The 17,861-nt window shown below is 39.9% G+C and overlaps 1 protein-coding gene across 3 annotated transcripts; it reads left to right on the top strand.

Annotated features, from left to right (window-relative positions):
• Positions 1-250: 250 nt before the first annotated feature.
• SLC38A2 (solute carrier family 38 member 2) lies at positions 251-16,900 on the top strand. 3 transcript variants are annotated; one of them, XM_066319074.1, is made up of 16 exons: positions 252-495; positions 1,459-1,646; positions 1,911-1,992; positions 2,132-2,247; positions 5,089-5,162; positions 5,260-5,352; positions 5,548-5,629; positions 8,538-8,620; positions 9,586-9,644; positions 9,771-9,920; positions 10,663-10,742; positions 10,843-10,943; positions 11,317-11,441; positions 12,035-12,179; positions 12,297-12,394; positions 13,152-16,900. In XM_066319074.1, exons 2-16 carry the CDS (start codon positions 1,528-1,530, stop codon positions 13,248-13,250), a joined length of 1,506 nt encoding a protein of 501 aa, XP_066175171.1. In that variant the 5' UTR covers positions 252-495; positions 1,459-1,527; the 3' UTR covers positions 13,251-16,900. The 3 variants fall into 3 exon arrangements, with proteins under 3 accessions (XP_066175170.1, XP_066175171.1, XP_066175172.1); XM_066319073.1 differs by having other exon boundaries at positions 251-495; positions 12,035-12,394; XM_066319075.1 differs by lacking the exons at positions 252-495; positions 1,459-1,646; positions 1,911-1,992; positions 2,132-2,247 and adding an exon at positions 4,197-4,420.
• Positions 16,901-17,861: the final 961 nt, after the last annotated feature.

Here is a 17,861-nt window from a genome sequence, read left to right as displayed (position 1 = left end):
GTAAACACTGGAGAGCTGCTCGGCCCATGTGCTCTAGCAGCCGCGCTCCCGACCCCCGCCGGGGCACACCGGTGACCGGCGCCCACCCCTCAGTCGGGAAGGCCCCCCCGCCCCCGATGCCCCCCCGTTCCCCGGCCGGGCGGCGGCAGGGGGTCAGTCGGGCAGGGCGGGGGGCGGCGCGGCAGCGGGCGGGCTCCGAGCCTCTTGCGGTGACGCCCACATTCCTGCCTGAAGAGCGGCGGCGCCCCGAGGGGGCCGTCAGATAGGGAGCGACGCCGGAGCCTCACGGACGCGATATTTTCTTTCCTTTTGATACCTCTGACTTTTCTACGAGATTTTTTTTTTCCTACCCTTATTTATCTAGGGAGTCGTTTTCTTTGACATTTCATAGTTAAGGGATTTTTTTCCCTTTTAAGAAGTAGCAGCGGAAGACAGGAGGATCTCGTTATTCCGAGGCTTCGGGAAAACCCTCGCTTTCAAGCTCGTGCGTAAAAGGTACGGCAGGGGCTGGCTGTTCCGGGCCTCCAGGAGGAAAGGGACGACTTTTCGGACGGAGCGCGGCTCGTCCTTCGCGCCTTTGTCCGGCGGCAGCGCCCCGGCTTGTCGCCAAGACGCTGCCGGGCTCCGCCGAGACGCGCATAGGGACGCGCCGCCGCTGCATCCCGAAAAGGCGGCAAACCCGCAAAGCGACTGCGGCGCGACTCAGTCCCGCGACCGATGTGCGGTTTTCCATTGAAAACGCCGGGACGCGCGGTGTCGTCGGGGCAGGGGCGAGGAGAGAGGTTAAACACAGGGAGAGGCAGCCGATGTGATAATCGCCCATCGGTGTTGCATCAGTCTGCTCTCCGCTATCGGGGCGGGGAGGCGGGGAGGGAGGGGAGTAGAGTGCGGCGTGGCAGTGCCGCCGCCGCGGTGCGGCGGCGGCCGGGCTGTGGAGATGATCGGGCGGTGGCGGTGACCGGGCTGCGGGGATGATCGGGCGGTGGCGGTGACCGGGCTGCGGGGATGATCGGGCGGTGGCGGTGACCGGGCTGCGGGGATGATCGGGCGGTGGCGGTGACCGGGCTGTGGGGATGATCGGGCGGTGGCGGTGACCGGGCGGTGGGGATGATCGGGCGGTGGCGGTGACCGGGCGGTGGGGATGATCGGGCGGTGGCGGTGACCGGGCTGTGGGGGTGACCGGGCTGTGGGGATGATCGGGCAGTGGCGGTGACCGGGCTGTGGGGATGATGGGGCGGTGGCGGTGACCGGGCTGTGGATATGATGGGGCGGTGGCGGTGACCGGGCGGTGGCGGCGCGGTCCGGGCGGTGGCAGCCGCGAGGCTCACCTTTGTCCGCGCGCCCCCCGCCCCGCGCGCCTGGTACTTTTCCACTCGGCGGCGGCGGGCGGGGGCCGCGGGCCACGTGACGGCCGCGCGCCCGCTGCGGCACTGACGTCGCCTCCCGCCCCCTCCGCAGGCGCGGCGAGTCCCGCCGGCAAGGACAAAAGAGCGGCCGCCGCCGGGCCCCGACCCCCGCCCCGCCAGCATGAGCAGCGCCGAGATGGGCAAGTTCAACATCTCGCCCGACGAGGACAGCAGCAGCTACAGCTCCAACAGCAACGACTTCAGCTACCCGTACCCCACCAAGCCGGCTGCCATGAAGAGGTGAGGGGGCTCCGCCGCCCCGCGGGGACCGGCCGGGGAGCCGGCGGTGCCGCGTCTGTGGGCAGTCCGTTCGGAAACACGGGAATCGCTGCGGCCCGAGACGGGCGCAACGCAACGCGCGCTGGCGCAGCGGCAGGTGGGGTGGTTCTTTCGGGGTTCCGTCGGTTTTTCCTTTTCCCTTTGAAATGGATTTGGAATGCTGATCGGGAAGTGAATATGCAAGTTGCCCCTAAGAGTCGCTAATGGTGCAATGTTGTTTTGCAGCCACTATGCGGATATTGATCCAGAAAACCAAAATTTTTTGCTCGACTCTAACCTTGGAAAGAAGAAATATGAAACTCAGTATGTAAGTACCCAGCAATGATGTTCCAAATAAACAAACAAACAAACATACATACAAAAGCGTACTGCCAAATTTATGTTGGTTTTAATTCTGAGATGTGTAATAACTTTCTATTAATTACTACCTATCTCCCTTTCCTCAGCATCCGGGTACTACTTCCTTTGGAATGTCAGTATTTAATCTGAGCAATGCTATTGTGGGCAGTGGCATCCTTGGTCTTTCTTTTGCCATGGCTAACACTGGAATTGCCCTTTTTGTGTAAGTATCTTTTGATTAATCATAAAAACTCCCATCTTTCTGGTGTGTAATTCATAACGGAGAAATACTTGGTGTAGTGATACGACCTCTAGAAAAAATCCAGTCATTTTCATAGATGCAGAATTGCATTTTAGGATTTATGGGTTGTTTTAAATTTAAAGATTGTGATACAGTCAGAAGAACCTGCAAAAATTAAAGATATTCATTGCAAGTTCTGCAACCCTCAAAAACATTTTACAGTGAATTTTACTTGACTTAGCTCTAGTTTCTCCATGATAGGCTTTCCCTGAAAGTTCTATTATCCAAGCCCCAGACAGGGACCTGGTCTCACTTTCCTCAACTGACATCATTGTGCCTACAGAGTTACAATGTACTTAACCAATAAAGACATCCATTTTATTGCTATGCTTTCACTCAGTTTAGGGATATGGTTTCAGTTACACCTATAAAAATTTCTGTCTGCCTGCAAGGGAGGGATGTGGAATAACCAGTATATCTTTATTGGCCTGCCTACACTGGCAAAAGCTTTGAGGTGTAGGACAGAACTACAACAATGTAATTGGAAGTGACATAAGGATACAGTTATGTACAGTGCTTTTAAATGTCCAGGAAAGTACATTTTTCGTGTATTAGAGGCAGTTCAGCTCACACAAGATGTAGTATCAGTGACTTGACTGCAAATGAGTATCCATGGATATGTCTAAAGGAACTTTGTGTTTTTATCCTGGAAATAGATGAATGTGCTGAATGTTCAAGAATATGTGAAGAGCAATGTTTAGTTCAAAATTTCCCTGACTCTGCTGCCAGATTTCCAGAAAGTAGGTCAGATTTACTTCCAGATGTTTCACAGTGTATCGGGTGGTGCTCAAGTTTCCTGAGGAAACTACCAACGTCTGAAGTTCTGACCTAAAGGATTTTAAGTATATGGTGATTTGTTAATCTTTTGCTAAGATTTTCAGTTGCTTAGATGATGCTAAACTGAATGAATCACTTAGCATGACTCTTGAAGAAATACTTCATCTCTCTATACATCAGTTTCATGATCTAAAGATGTTCTGCAGCACATGAAAGATATTATGCACATTAGAATGTCTCTGAGGAGAAGAAAAAGGAGTGTTTAAAGTTACCTATTTTAACAGACTTGGGGAGGTCCTCTTTTCTGAGGAAAAAATGTTCAAAACTGTCCATTTAACAATTGGGTGCTGAGGCAATTTAGCTGCTTTTTATTTCCAGGTACTGTATTCAGATCTATTTGCATTAGTGCTGTTTCAAAGACAAACTGCTTGTTACCTTTCAAACCTTGTGGATGGTACAGTTCTGAAGCAGGAAAGCGGTTAATCACAGATGAAACTGAGGATTTATGATGACAGTGAGGGCATTACAGGCATCGCTTAATAACTAGGTTACAGTATCAGATCCAGATGCAGTTGATTAAGGCAGTAAGTTCTTCGAAGACTGTGGAGGCACTTGTGTAAGCGCTGTGACCTGTCACTTGTGTCAGCACTAAATAAATGTATAGAATGATCTGGAAGCCAGAAACAGAGTGAGCTTCAGGATGAGTTTACTGAGTGATCTTGTCTGCACTGTAGGCAGCTATTCCAGGTTAGGGCTGAGAGGTCCAGGGTCTGTGCTGTTTAAAGTAGTGTAACCCTGGCACATCTCAGCTGTTTCTACCCAATGGCTGAGTCAAATCTGCCTGTCAGAAAAGGGTTTGTTTGTGTGCACGTGTTAGTGTTGAATTGGCACAGTAACGTAAGTTTCCTACACAGATCTGTGAAGCTTCTCAGATCTTTTTGTTTCCAGTTATTTGTGCTGCATTTACTAACGTCACCAGCATTAAAAATTACATGAAAGGAAATGTACTCTGGGAAATGAGGTTTGCGCTTTTAAAGCCATTTTTTATATGCTGATTCTCGGGTTTCCTATTAAGCAAAATGCTTGTATTGCTATAAGGAAGACGAGGGGGGGTTTTTAATGCTTTGTAATTTTCCACTGTGTTCTTCAGCAGCCGAGAAGTCCCCCCTAGCGTGCCACTCCAGGAAGTGCATTTGTTGTGGGAGAGATTTGTTGTTGAGAGATCCGAATTTTAGGTGATGCAAATGTGCTTCTGGAAATAATATGCATTGCCTGTAAAAGCTGTGGGGAAGATAAACAAGCCACTAGCGATTCCCATGTAAGCACATCTGAAGAGTTAACTTTTGAGGAAAGAATTTTTTTAAATGACAATAGATGTGTACTTCCATTTGAAAACGCAGCTCTTGATGAGTCTGAAATTTCAGTCAATTCTTTAAGGCTTTTGCAGTTTCATCCTTACATAAAGAAAAAGGACACAGGTCTAAGCTGAAAAGCTGATTTCTTTTAAGGCCAAGAGATAATCTTCACTTCAGCTGTATTTAGCCTCAACTGTATGTTCGATAGGTGCATGATGCACTGTTGAACAGGGGCAGGAAGACAGGAAAAATACAGTTTCTTAGGAGGATGCCAACCTTCCCCCCTACCCACACACATTCCCATTGATACTTTGTTAAGTTATTTATTATCAAATGTAGCCAAGTTTAATAGGCTGACACTTGGTGATGCTTATGCCACTTTAGACTGAATAGAATCCTTGTTCAAGCCTACATGAGAATTTCTTTGTATGCCTTTGAAATGCAATGTAGTATAAAATCCTTTCTACACACATCATTAATTGGAGTTTTAGAACACTTTTAACTTAGAATCTACATTTTTCCTATATAATATTTTAATATAATAATGTTTATATTTGATACATCTTTATTTAATAGGGTTACAGTAAGTCATTTATGGCTATTACAAATTTGCATGTTTTCCTCTCCTCAGGATACTCCTGCTGTTTGTCTCAATATTTTCTTTGTATTCAGTGCATCTTCTTTTGAAGACTGCCAATGAAGGAGGTATGGCAAATTACTATTTTTCAAATACATAGTATTTGTTTCTTAGGGTATATTCTTGAAATACACTCTTCCAATGGGATATTGTATTTTCTTTTAGGCTCTTTATTGTATGAACAGTTGGGAATGAAGGCTTTTGGTATGGCTGGAAAACTTGCTGCTTCTGGATCAATTACAATGCAGAACATTGGAGGTGAGGACAAGATCTTAAAACTTCTGTACTGTCAAAAGTAATTGTTCCCTGCTTATTCTTGGAGACTTATTTGTCACACAACATGTGTTCATTAACTGCTTGTGTTCAAGTGAAGTTATGAAACATGTTATGTGATTCTTGCATCGTGTGGCATATTCTATATTTGTAATGATCTATGATGTTATTCACCTACAGCTATGTCAAGCTACCTCTTCATAGTGAAATATGAGTTACCATTGGTCATCAAGACATTTATGAACATCGAAGAGACCACAGGGTAGGTGTTAGAACTCCTCATCAGAGAAACTATTAGGAGAAACAAATACGGAGACTGTATATATTTTTATATGAAGACCACGTTCGGTACACCGTAGGGTAGCTTCTTATTCAGACAGAGATACAGTAAGTTTTCCCTTCCCCTGAGTGCTTCACTTCATTTAGATCCACCCTGACCTGGAAAAAGGGTAGAGAAATACAGGTATCACATCATATTGCAGAAAGCTGTTCTGTAAGGAACATCAGGTAAGTGTTAATGTATGTACTAGTCAGTACATACACTTGATAAGGAAAGATAAATGTGATTATGGTTGGTTTTTTTGTTTTGTTTTGTTTTGTTTTTATTTTCTTACTGCATTTAAAATGGTTTGGTCTGATTAATTTGATTTTCTAGTATTAATATTGCGGCAAGTGATTAAATGTAAGACTAAGGTGCAGTTGTGCAAGGAATGTCATAAGAAGAAGTTCTCGAAAAGATACAGAGACTAAACATTGACCTAAACCACAGTTTATATGCCCAAGACTAGAGTGGTAGATGCCTTGCCATTTAGTCCTGTAGACACCTTGACTCCAGAGTGGCTTTCCTGCTTGGCTTTAAAAAGAGGATTAATTTTATCTAACCATACTTAGAGTTCACCATTATAATGGTCTTAGTGCAATCAGTGGAGAAGGGTGATCCTCTGTAGTGATGAGTTTGGTGCACCTGACTTAGACACATTTTGCACATCTCCAAAGAACAGTTGATCATATCACTCTGTGTTGAGAAGGTGTGTAAAAACAAGATGCCTGAGTTCAGATGGGTAGTGTTAAGTGCTATAAATCTCACTCTTCAGAGTTGTACTTCTGTGCCTTGTCCTGAAGTGTCCCAGTCTTGAGAGGGCTGAGCAGCTCAAGACTCCAGCTTACACCTAAGCCTGAGTTCAGAAGGTAGGCATTTTTCTGCCGTGTTCCCCAAGGGGTTCAAGCCATTTGGTGATGTTCATACAGCTTGCTGATAGATATTGTCATGATAACACTGCTAGCCATATTTTTTCTTTTTCTTTTTTTTTTTTTTTTTTTTTTTAATGTAATCAAATACTGCACCTACCCTGTTCACTTAGTAGTGTTCTGTTGACAAATTCTTTGATGGGAAGGTTCATTTCTCTCCTTTGGCTGAATTCAAGTAAATATTTTTCGATTCTTAAGAGAGCCCCTGGAGTAGCCAGTGATTAGAAGGGAGCTCGGAGGCAAATATTTTTAAATGTCCCATCTTCAGTAAAGAATTCAAAACTGGTTGCAATTCAAGAGAGAAATTTTAAGTCTGTGAATTTCACTAGATACAGCTGCTGCTCTATAAATCTGGTAGAGAAAATTAAAAAATTGAGATCTGATCTTAAAACGTTTTCTTGTTGTCCAGCATGAGGTTGCTGTACACTGATTTAAAGTAAATACTTTCTCAGTATTCTGGCAATCATGAACCCCATTTAACTGACTCTCTCCATGCATTGCTTAGGGGAGTCTGGGTGGCTACCATTGGCATGGATTCCACTCTGGCAGCCTGGGGCCTAAAATGTAAGCACTTACCTGTTTAAGTGTCCAAAAATAATGCTTACTGTAAAAGAACTTCTGGAATTCTGAGACAATGTTACAAATACTAGCTCCATTATTTAAATTTGCTTAGGAACTGCTAAAAGTACTTGGCTATATTTTAAAACTGCGCAATCCCATTCTTTACTCTTCAGGACGGAAAAACTTTGAAGTGCTTGATCTGAAAGTCCTGTGGCCTCTATATGGTATGCACAATAGCAGTGCATGTTCTTGTGATTGTATCAACTGCAAGGAGTTTCTTTGTTGTGATTTCTTTTAAATTTGTCGCAAGTCTACTATATTGTAAAAAAAGACAATGAAAGGTGTATGGTGTAAGTGTCCTATACATCTGAAGTTTCTAAAATACTCCTTTTTTACATCTAGTTATCCCAGGTAAAACTGAAGAAAGAGACAACTATATCATTTTTGCATTTACTATGTAAATCCAGAGCAAGTATCAATTATTCCATATTTCCATTACCATATAAAAAGCATATACAAATTTCAAATTAAATTATGTTTCCCTAAATAGTATACAGTCCATTTTAAAATAAATACTGCTAAATGATATCATAGTAGGATGTAAAATATTGATACTTGGGAATAAATGTGTAACTTGTGTTGCTTTAATTACTTAAAGCATATAGGATGGTCCTGTAGGACTTCATTTTTATGTGTTTCAAAAAAGATGTTAATCTTCTAATGCTCAAAAATGTTTTGTGAAAAAATAACTGCTGCTTCTTACAGAAAAAATGGCAAAAAATCTCTGAAGGAAAAAGCTTCTGAAGTTCTTACCATGTTTTCCCTACTGAAAGGGACTAAATGTGCCTCCAAGAGACTCCCAGTGCTTGCTGGAGTTTTCTCAGCCAGTGGGCTTGAGCTACTGCCTTACCTTCAGCCCTCACCTGTTTTTCTTTAACTCCCACAGGGCACCCAACAAAATTTTATTTCCATTAAAAGTGCAAACCCTGCTGGGGCCCTGCAATGTTCTAACATATCTGGAGAGTTGGGAACCAGCACTTGAGAAAATTATATTTTTTCTGTGATTGATCCCACTTGACTTTTTTCCCAACCAATCATTTACTTTTCTGTCTTCTGACTTCCAGATGTTATTATTTTTATTAAAGGACACTAAAGGAAAGGCACAATGCAGGTTTGGGGTGAGATAAGAATCTATGGTAGGGTGTTAGGTCCTTATAGGAAATTAAATGATATAATTTGTGACATCAGTTAGTGCATTTTTTTAAGGAGCCATATGTTGTAGAATATAAGAGGGAAGACTAAATTGCGAATGTAATTTTTAAATACTTTTTTACTTACAAATATTGCCTTCTTTTCTACAGAGAATGGTATCTCAATGGCGACTATTTAGTGCTACTGGTGTCTGTCATCCTCATTCTTCCCCTGTCCCTACTGAAAAATCTAGGTAAGTAGTAGAGAGTAGTCGAAATAAAAACCCATTGGAAATACTTTGAGGAAACGTGTTGATACAATGTTTGAGTCTTGAAAGCTCTATGAATTAACAGCTGTCTCCAAACCTGTCTCTTGGGACTAATTAGCATTTAGGTAATTGCTGTCGGTCTCCTTGAAGAAAAGAAAAAGAATCAAGACGAGTATACTAAATTACAGATGTGTTTGTGGAAAATGAAAGGACAACAGATAGGATGGCTTTAGAGGAAAGCTCAACAGTAACTTTGTTTCTGTTCTTATCCCAAAGTTTGACCTATTTTGGTCACTGGTGAAATAATACAATGTTGTTACCAGATATCCTGTAACAGCCTTCAAAGAATAGGGCTGCTAACCCTGGACAGTGTCTTTTCATTATAAATCCTGAGGAGTAACAGAATATTCATACCAGGAGCTATATCTGAAATGGCTGTAATTCAGTGATATATGTGAATAATTCAGTTAACAGGCTGTTTATTCAGGGAATAAAGTGGAACTTTGATAACTGAGAGTCTTAATGTGAATTACTCTCTCAAATTACTATTTTCTACAAGTTAAGTAAATCAGTAAAAACAGAAGGGAAAAGGCTAAGTTATCTGATAGTGCATGCTATTAAAATATATCCTATATCATTCTTAGTATACAGTAATCAATTCATATAGTTGTTGCTGTGGGTTTTTTTAGTTTGCTTCTTTTTCTTATAAGTTAAGAAGCTTAACATTACAGACTCACTGTATATACAGACCCTAATACGTCTTTCAGAACCTTTAGATCTGAGTTGGGATTAGCAGAAAGTCATTGAATAATTAATTTGTTCTGTGTAATGCTAAGGAAATGACAATTGAAAGAGATCTCTTAACAGAATATGTTTTGTCATAATGTTTTGACTTGAATGGTGGTTTTATTTATTGTATGTTAGATTTTTTTTATCTTTCTTCATCACAGGGTATTTGGGCTATACCAGTGGCTTTTCCTTACTTTGCATGGTCTTCTTTCTGATTGTTGTAAGTATGATCTTTTAAACTTCCAGTCCTTGTAAAACTGCATTTCAAAGTGAAGTTAAGCACAGTTTCCAAAAATTTTCATATCTTGCATTTCTCAAAGTAATAAATGTGTGGCTTTATTTCCAGGTAATTTGGAAGATGTTTCAGATTCCTTGTCCTATGGACAGTGTCATCATGAATGTGACATTAATTAATGCAACAGTGGCACCTTTGGTAAATGGAAATACAACAAGTGATGATATGTGCAAGCCAAAATATTTCATCTTCAATTCACAGGTAACTGACTGAAAATCAGATGCTCTGTTGAAAATAACTTAGACTAAGTATGTAGCAGATAAATTAGGTCATCAAACTGCTTATTTCAAGCAGTTGCCCACTTTTAAAATTGGGATGCATTAAACTTTCTGTTCCAGTAGACATGGGCACTGTTTACCTCATGCAGACTGGGTGTTTCTACATGCCAAATACAGAGAAATTGGAGGAGCTTGAGGTGCCTGTTTGAGTGGCAAAAAACACATTTCTCATTCTTTAGCACAGCATTTCTTCAGCTTTTTCAAGGAAGTTAGTGAGGCATTTTAAAAGGTAGATTGCAGAAGATGAAGAAAATTGTGGAAGTATGCAAATAGGATGTTTGACTTGTTCCCAGTCACAAATTCTTGACTCGTGAATGCTCCCAATTACAGTGGTGAATCTCCACACATGTGTAATACTCAATACCAAGTCCAAGATACAATGACTTAAGCCTTTGAGTTGCTGAACGTGACTTTGAATGCAAATACATTCAGCTCAGCATGGACTTCAGTGACATTTGAGACTCTTTGGTGCCTTAGGGTCTGGATTTATGAAAATATGAACTTGTTTCAACTTTTTCCAGAATTTCTATTGTAAAGAATAGCTGGTTTTTATCACTAAATAAGGCCAAATCTGAAGAGTCTCCTGATGACTTTGTAAATTAAATTTTTAATATCTGTTGAGATACTTAAGGAACATACTTTTTTTTTTTTTTTTTTTTCCCCAGACTGTTTATGCTGTCCCAATCCTAACATTTTCTTTTGTCTGCCATCCTGCAATTCTTCCTATTTATGAAGAACTGAAAGGGTAAGTGTTAGATATATATCTGTAATTTCACTAAACAAACAAACAAATATAGTATGAAATAGCATGTTCCCACTACTAACAATGTTTCTTTTTCTTACAGCCGAAGCCGTAAAAGAATGATGAATGTGTCCTATGTGTCTTTTTTTGCCATGTTCCTCATGTATTTATTGGCTGCTCTCTTTGGATACTTGACATTTTATGGTGAGTATTGTCTCTCTGCATTTTTAGAAATTATTTATGTTCTGCAAACTCCCAGTATTATTTTAAAAATAGAACAAGCAAGTATTTACTATGAATTCTAAATATGCACTGTTAGTTGAGCTTTTTTCTTTATATAAGTGCACACCCCAAAGGAGATCAGTAATAGAATTAGGCCCTAGACATAGGATTAAAATTGGATTAAACCAGATTCCGTGCCTCCAAGTCATCCCTGTGTAAAATGGATACATTCTTACAGGAGCTCTTGAGGCTTTCAATTCATATTGATGTAACTGTAAAATTTCCATGGAATCTAGAGCAGAAACACGTTTTAGAAGTATGTCAACTAAATCTAATTAAAATGTTTTCTTTATAGGAAACGTCGAACCAGAGCTGCTTCACACCTACTCTGCTTATCTGGGTGCTGATGTTCTCCTTCTTATTGTGCGTCTTGCTGTACTTATGGCTGTCACCCTCACTGTACCTGTAGTTATTTTCCCAGTAAGTAATTTTTTTTTTTTTTAAACACCTGTACTGCTGCAGTCATTTACTGATTTGGCAACTCCTGTTCATTAATTTAACAACTGAACAGTTTTTCTGTTAACTGAAAAGGAAACGTATTCTGATAAACTTGACAATTTATAGCAATACCGTTAATTGAATAAATATATATCGTTTACTAAACAGTAGATACAAATATATTCAGTTATATTGTTTTCCTGGTATGATTGTATTGGGGAAATGAAACAGATTGCCCCTCTATAAAAATACTTACACTGATGTATTATCAGCTTACAAAAGCCAGCATCTTTTTGTACATACATTGTGGACATAATCTGGCAATTTATCTGTATATTGTAGAGCAGCATCCTTAGATGTTACAAAATTTCCTGGAATTTATTTTTGTTTAAGCAAGATACTTTTCCTTGGATTTTTTCTCCATATTACGTTCATCATTCACCTTCTATTAAAATCTGAAGCATTCGGGAAAACTATGTTAAAATACTTTCAGAAGGAAGGTTTAATTCAGGTGACAAGTCACTGTCTTCCAAAACGAAGACTAAACTGTTCCCCCCCCCCGCTTCCTTCCAAAGATCCGCAGTTCCATCACCCAGCTGCTGTGGGCAGGGAAGGAGTTCAGCTGGTGTCGTCACTGTTCCATTACCGTGGCTCTCCTGGTGTTTACCAACTTGCTCGTTATCTTTGTTCCTACTATTCGAGACATCTTTGGATTCATTGGTAAGCATTTTCTTGTCAGATCAAGCAATCTTTCTCATTTCAGAAAAAGCAGTTCCAGTCTAATTAGAGTATATTTACCTGTTTATGAATACCTATCTCCATGCTTTTGCTCTACAGGTGCTTCTGCAGCTGCCATGCTGATCTTTATACTTCCTTCTGCCTTCTATATCAAATTAGTGAAGAAGGAACCAATGAAGTCAGTGCAAAAGATTGGGGTATGTAGAGACAAATACGTAACTGCACTTGCTTACTGATTCAAAGCAAAAAATCCATTATCTTCTTTGTGATTTATGAATTTTGAAGTCCTGGTGAAGGTAGGCAGTGAATTGGCATTTAATGTTATCTTACCTAGTTGCAAGGAGCTGCACAGGAACCCAAAACCGAGAAACTGGCCATCACAAGACTCAGTTCACTTCAGTGACTTCCCTCAGCCCCTGACCCCCAATTTCAACAGTAACTGAGTCATTCTGTTGCTGCTAAGAGCCAGATTTCAACAGAATACCCTAAGAACTATATTTTAAAAGCCTTAATAATTTTCAGATATTCTTTTAAGACTTATTTATGTAATTTTTCCCCATAAAAACTCATCTCTGCCCATTGTTTGGGTTATCTTGATTGTTCTTGGTGCTCTTACAGATCACAGACATACTGATTCATAATGCAATCAGACATACTGAGACAGAGTCAAGTTAGCACAGTGGCATAGCCTGACTGGTATTAGCAGCTACATTCACTTCCCTTAGCTGAGGGTGAAGTCTTCTATACTGAAAATAAAAGTATTTTTTGATTTGAGAAAATACTCCAAATATGAGAAAGATACTTAGCTCCTTGTCATTGACTTGATCTCTTGTTTTTTACTTTGTCCTCCATAAGCAATGGCATACATAGACGTGAATTTATAGATGTATGCTGTGGTTTACCAACAGTGTCATAGCAGAATCTGAAATGCTTCTTTTATGTCTTCTTTTTCAGGCTTCATTCTTCTTTCTAAGTGGTATACTTGTGATGACTGGGTGTATGACACTGATTATTTTAGACTGGACCCAGAACGTTACATCTGATGGCCATTAACTGCCCTGATTTAATCTCTGTAATACTCCACTTCAAATGCCAGTGTTCACTCAGATATCTACTGAGAACGAAAATGAGCTATTCAGCTTCCTTTAAATGGCAGATTCTTTGTTGATGGTTCTTCTGATTGTAGAATATCTGAACTCTGTCTTTAAGAAACTATTCTGCATGATGGAAGTGGATATTAACATCAAACCACGTGAGTGTCTGGCTGAAGGAAGTGACAACTTTATTCCATTCCAGAGAATGGACAGAACTCTCTGTAGACTTTTATCAAGCCATGTTTGGCTTTTGTCATTGTTACTTGGATATTTTGTTATTTTACTTGAATGTGCCTAATGGAACCATTTGATGTGAGAAAGAACTCTTTAATTTACAGCAAAGTGTTTAAATAACCAATGAGAGAGCGAGAGAAAGAGAGAAACACTATTATTTTTTGTACCAAAAATTCTTATGGACCTCAAAAGCACTATTTTGACTTTAAGAAACCTTTTTCTAAAAAGAATGAAAAAATAACATAGAAGAGCTCAGAGAAATATTTAATTAGTGTCCTAAATTAAACTTAGTTTGATTTTCTTGATCTCTTCACTCATGTCATGAGTGACAGGACCCAAGGAAAGGGCATGAAGCTGAGTCAGGGGAGGTTCAGGTTGGATATCAGGCAAAGGTTTTTTACCCAGAGGGTGGCTGGGCACTGGAACAGGCTTCCCAGGAAAGTGGTCGGAGCACCAAGCCTGACAAGAGTTCAAGAAGTCTTTAGAAAACACTTCAGGCATGTGGTGTAGTTCTTGGGGTGCCCTGTGCATAGCCAGGAGCTGGACATGGTGATTCTGATGGGTCCTTTCTCACTCAACATACTTTATGATTCTGTAGGGGCATAATTAGAAGAAATTTTATTTTAAAAATACTTCTAATGACCAAAATAGAAAATAAGCCAGTTCAGGTCAAAATTCTCTGATACTAAATGCTTTCCATGAAGTTCCCTTAGAGAAAATAATCCTGAAAATCATTTCAGGCTTAGGTAAGTAAGTAAATTACCAAAAGCAGTGTGGAAACACAAATTTTCAAACGATAAAAAAAAAAAAACCCTTTAGAAAAGAGTACATTTGAGAAAAGCATGACCAATTATATTTAAATAACCAGTTTTGCAATTTTAGATTACCTAAAATTGGTAAATTTTAGGTAATCTAAATAAAGTTGGCATTGACATTTTCCTTCTTGAGGTACTCAGTAGTGCAATTGAGTAAAACAGGGTTTGGGGTTTTTGCTTTTTGGGTTTTTTGTTGGTTTTTTTTTTTCCTGTTGTAGATAGAAACTGAATGGCACTGAAGCTATGATGCCATTAATACAAAACTCCCTCAAGTTCCCTTTATTAATAAGGTCCATTGTCAGTTGTAACAATGTTTGTTGGGATTTTTTTTTGTATCCAATCTATCTTGAAACACTCTGTAGGAAAACAAAAAAAAGTCCTAATGTAGTCTTCTAGTTGTATAATATTCAAAAACTGTACAGCATTTCTCAAATTCCTCATCCATTATTGGATTTTGAATTACTTGACTATTCTGTTTCTGAGTCAAATCCACAAAATAACTGCACCAATAATTCATGCTTGGTACAAACTCTCTTCACATACGCAACTGGGATTCCTCTTCCGATTTATACTGTATAGTAGTATTAAAGATAACCTCATAGGCTGGATAGTCATCTCATACTTGTTTGCTTCAGAAATAGATAAAGTTTCTAACGAGCCCTAGCTGATGAAACAGGTGCTGTATGGTTGTGATGAGCTATTTTGTTTCTAGTGCATGTTTGCTCTTTCATTCTTGTCCCAGGTTGAAGAGAGGTAGCATTTGTATAACAGCGTACTTGGCTTATAAGAGGTTCTCAGACACAGCAATATTGGGTACAAAAGCCTAGATAGAGATTATTAATGAAATAGTCATGGCAATGTGGTCAGCTGTCTTCATGTGACACAATGTTAAAAATCCAATGTATGAAGTCCCACCCAGTCATTGTGTCAGACAGACCAAGTAAAGGCCTGTAATCCATTGATTAAACAGTGCCTGAGACTTTTTTGCTCTTGTAGAATTAATCAGAAATAAATCTAAACAATAGTCACTGTTTGGCAGATAATGTCAAGCTCTGCCCAGCCATTTAAAATTTATGGAAAAACAACTGCAGGTATTTAGTATTGATACTTCTGCATGGCTGTAAGTACTGGTCACTAAGATTATAGTGTAAAACTGTAATGACAAGTTAGATTCCTCATGTGTTATTTGTATTATTAATTCGGTGGTACTCAACTGGCAATTAATGATCCTGGAGTCAGCAGTGACTAATGCTCCATAGGTACTTCTCTGCCTCAGGTACTGTACATCCATGGCTAACTATCCCATGTTACCTGATATCCACAGAAGTGCTGAGCACGTGCCTCCTCAGTACTCTGGCAGCTTTTCTTCCTCCACAAATGTGCAAAGGTGGAAGAGGATTAAAATGTTGTCTACCTTTGAGCAATTTGTAGCACATAAGGGATGAAGTGCTTCCCTTGCCAGCACTTAAAGAGGAAAGTGAGTGAGAAATACCCTCCTTTCTCACAGCAACTGTAGAAGAGGAAGGAGTTGTTAGAAGTCACTACAAAGTCCTTCTTGGCAACCAGAAGGGAAGAAGATTTTTGTGATGACACCTCATAGTGTATTGTACATGTCACTAATTCTCTGAATGTAGCAATTTCCAGATTATACATTATGTGTTATATAATTTGGTGACTGACTCTCCACCTGCAATAGTTGAGTTCCACTTGGCTGGGTCGATTTCCAACATGTGATTTTTTTTTTTTAATGATTTTCTTTCCAAACCTGTCTCTTTAAAGTTACCATTACAAACCACCTAAAAGAGCAGCTTCAGTATTAAACCACTGTTCTGTCACCTCAGTTCGACATTACTGTCTTCCATGATATTTCAGTCATAAATGTAACATGTTATTTATAAAACATTAATCCATTAGAACTAAAACTATTTTTCAATATTTATGATAGTCTATGTACATAAATTGTATGTGTGTATATACTGTATGTATAATGTATATAATGTAGGTTTGGAGTCCAGGATTTATGTATATATTCCTCTCTCATTACTGATTGTTACATCATTTCAAGGAATTGTCCATGTTGTACATCTGTGTAACAGTTGTCAAGGGAAAGAGCATTTTTCAACAAAGTGTAATGCTTACAGAGATGAAAGAAATGTGTTACGCCTAAGGTGTGTAAGAAAACACTAAGATTGTATTTATTACAAATGTATATGTTGCAATGAACACAGGAATCACTTGGGTCCATAGAAAGCATTGTTCGGGTTCATAAATACTGAATATCTGATATCTACCATGGATATCTATTTTATTCTCTGATATCTACCATGGATGTTACGATTTCCTGAATGCAGCAAGTGAACCACCTCTGCGATCTGAGGCTCGTTAGGCGGCCGGATTCGGGCATCCCACGGTACATCCGTGTACATATGTAAATACCCGCCTTACTGCTAGAGGCCGACAGCCTAGCCACGGTTGCTGGCTGCACTTGTGGCCAGCAACACAGTTTCAATGAAACATTGTATGTTTGTTTTAACTGAAATAAATAAACGGATAATCCTAAGGACTGGTGTGATGCTTTCCTTGGGGGAGGCATTTGGAGGATGCTGAAAGTGTACCTGTAATTTCACTTGTGTTTAACTTACCGAACGCTTTTCAGGAAAGAGGGCGGCTGAAAAATGCCATACAACTACATTCACAGCTTATGACACTACAAGGGTAAAGAGAACTAGTCTGGGCATGAGAGATCAGATTTTACAAGGAACCTGGATTAAGTAATTTCTTTTATGGAAAAGGCATAGCTGGAGACAAGACTCAGTGTGTTAGATCTTGTATATACATGTAGTAAGTGAGTTGTCTTGCTAAAATCCTATGCCACTTCCCTTCATTTGAATCTCTAGGAGAAGAATTACTGCTTGTGTAAAAAATTACAAAAGCTGATATGCCTGATTTGCTTCCATTTTGGAAACTGGGTACAGACCAAGTGTAGCATGTGTGTTCTTGGTTTTCCATAAACCTGTATCACATCATATGAGTATCTGTCCCAAATATTCAGAATTGGTTGAGTGACACTGGAGTTATAACTCAGTGTGTCATGTAGACAGCAAAACACTGAACAAAAGGAATACTTAAGAAGGATAGTTAAATGCTCTGAAATTAGAAAATCCTCAATTAAGGTTGCATTAATTACAGGATTACAAAGTATTTTTTCCTGGAATCTTTAGTAGCTATTCATTATTTTTTAAGATGCTTTCTGTGTGTTTGTGTTTGCTCAAAATCCAAAGCCCATCCTGATGAGGGATGAATGCTTTCATTCCTTTTTAGTTCTCATTTTAGTGTCATGTTTGTGAAACATGAATTACTCATTTTCACATCATTGTAGGCCTTTAAGAAGGTGTTAATAAGTATACAGCTCTGGAGCATGGAGAGGAAGCACTGTGGCACAGCCATGTATGAGTCCACAATTTAATGTCCTCCACTTGCTCATTTTGTATTTCAGCATTTGCTTACGTGCATCTGAAGCA

The sequence above is a fragment of the Sylvia atricapilla genome, chromosome 5, assembly GCF_009819655.1.
Source record: "Sylvia atricapilla isolate bSylAtr1 chromosome 5, bSylAtr1.pri, whole genome shotgun sequence".
Classification (NCBI taxonomy): Eukaryota; Metazoa; Chordata; class Aves; order Passeriformes; family Sylviidae; genus Sylvia; species Sylvia atricapilla.
Note: the sequence above shows the minus strand (reverse complement) of the source record. Positions and strands in the feature narration are given on the sequence as shown.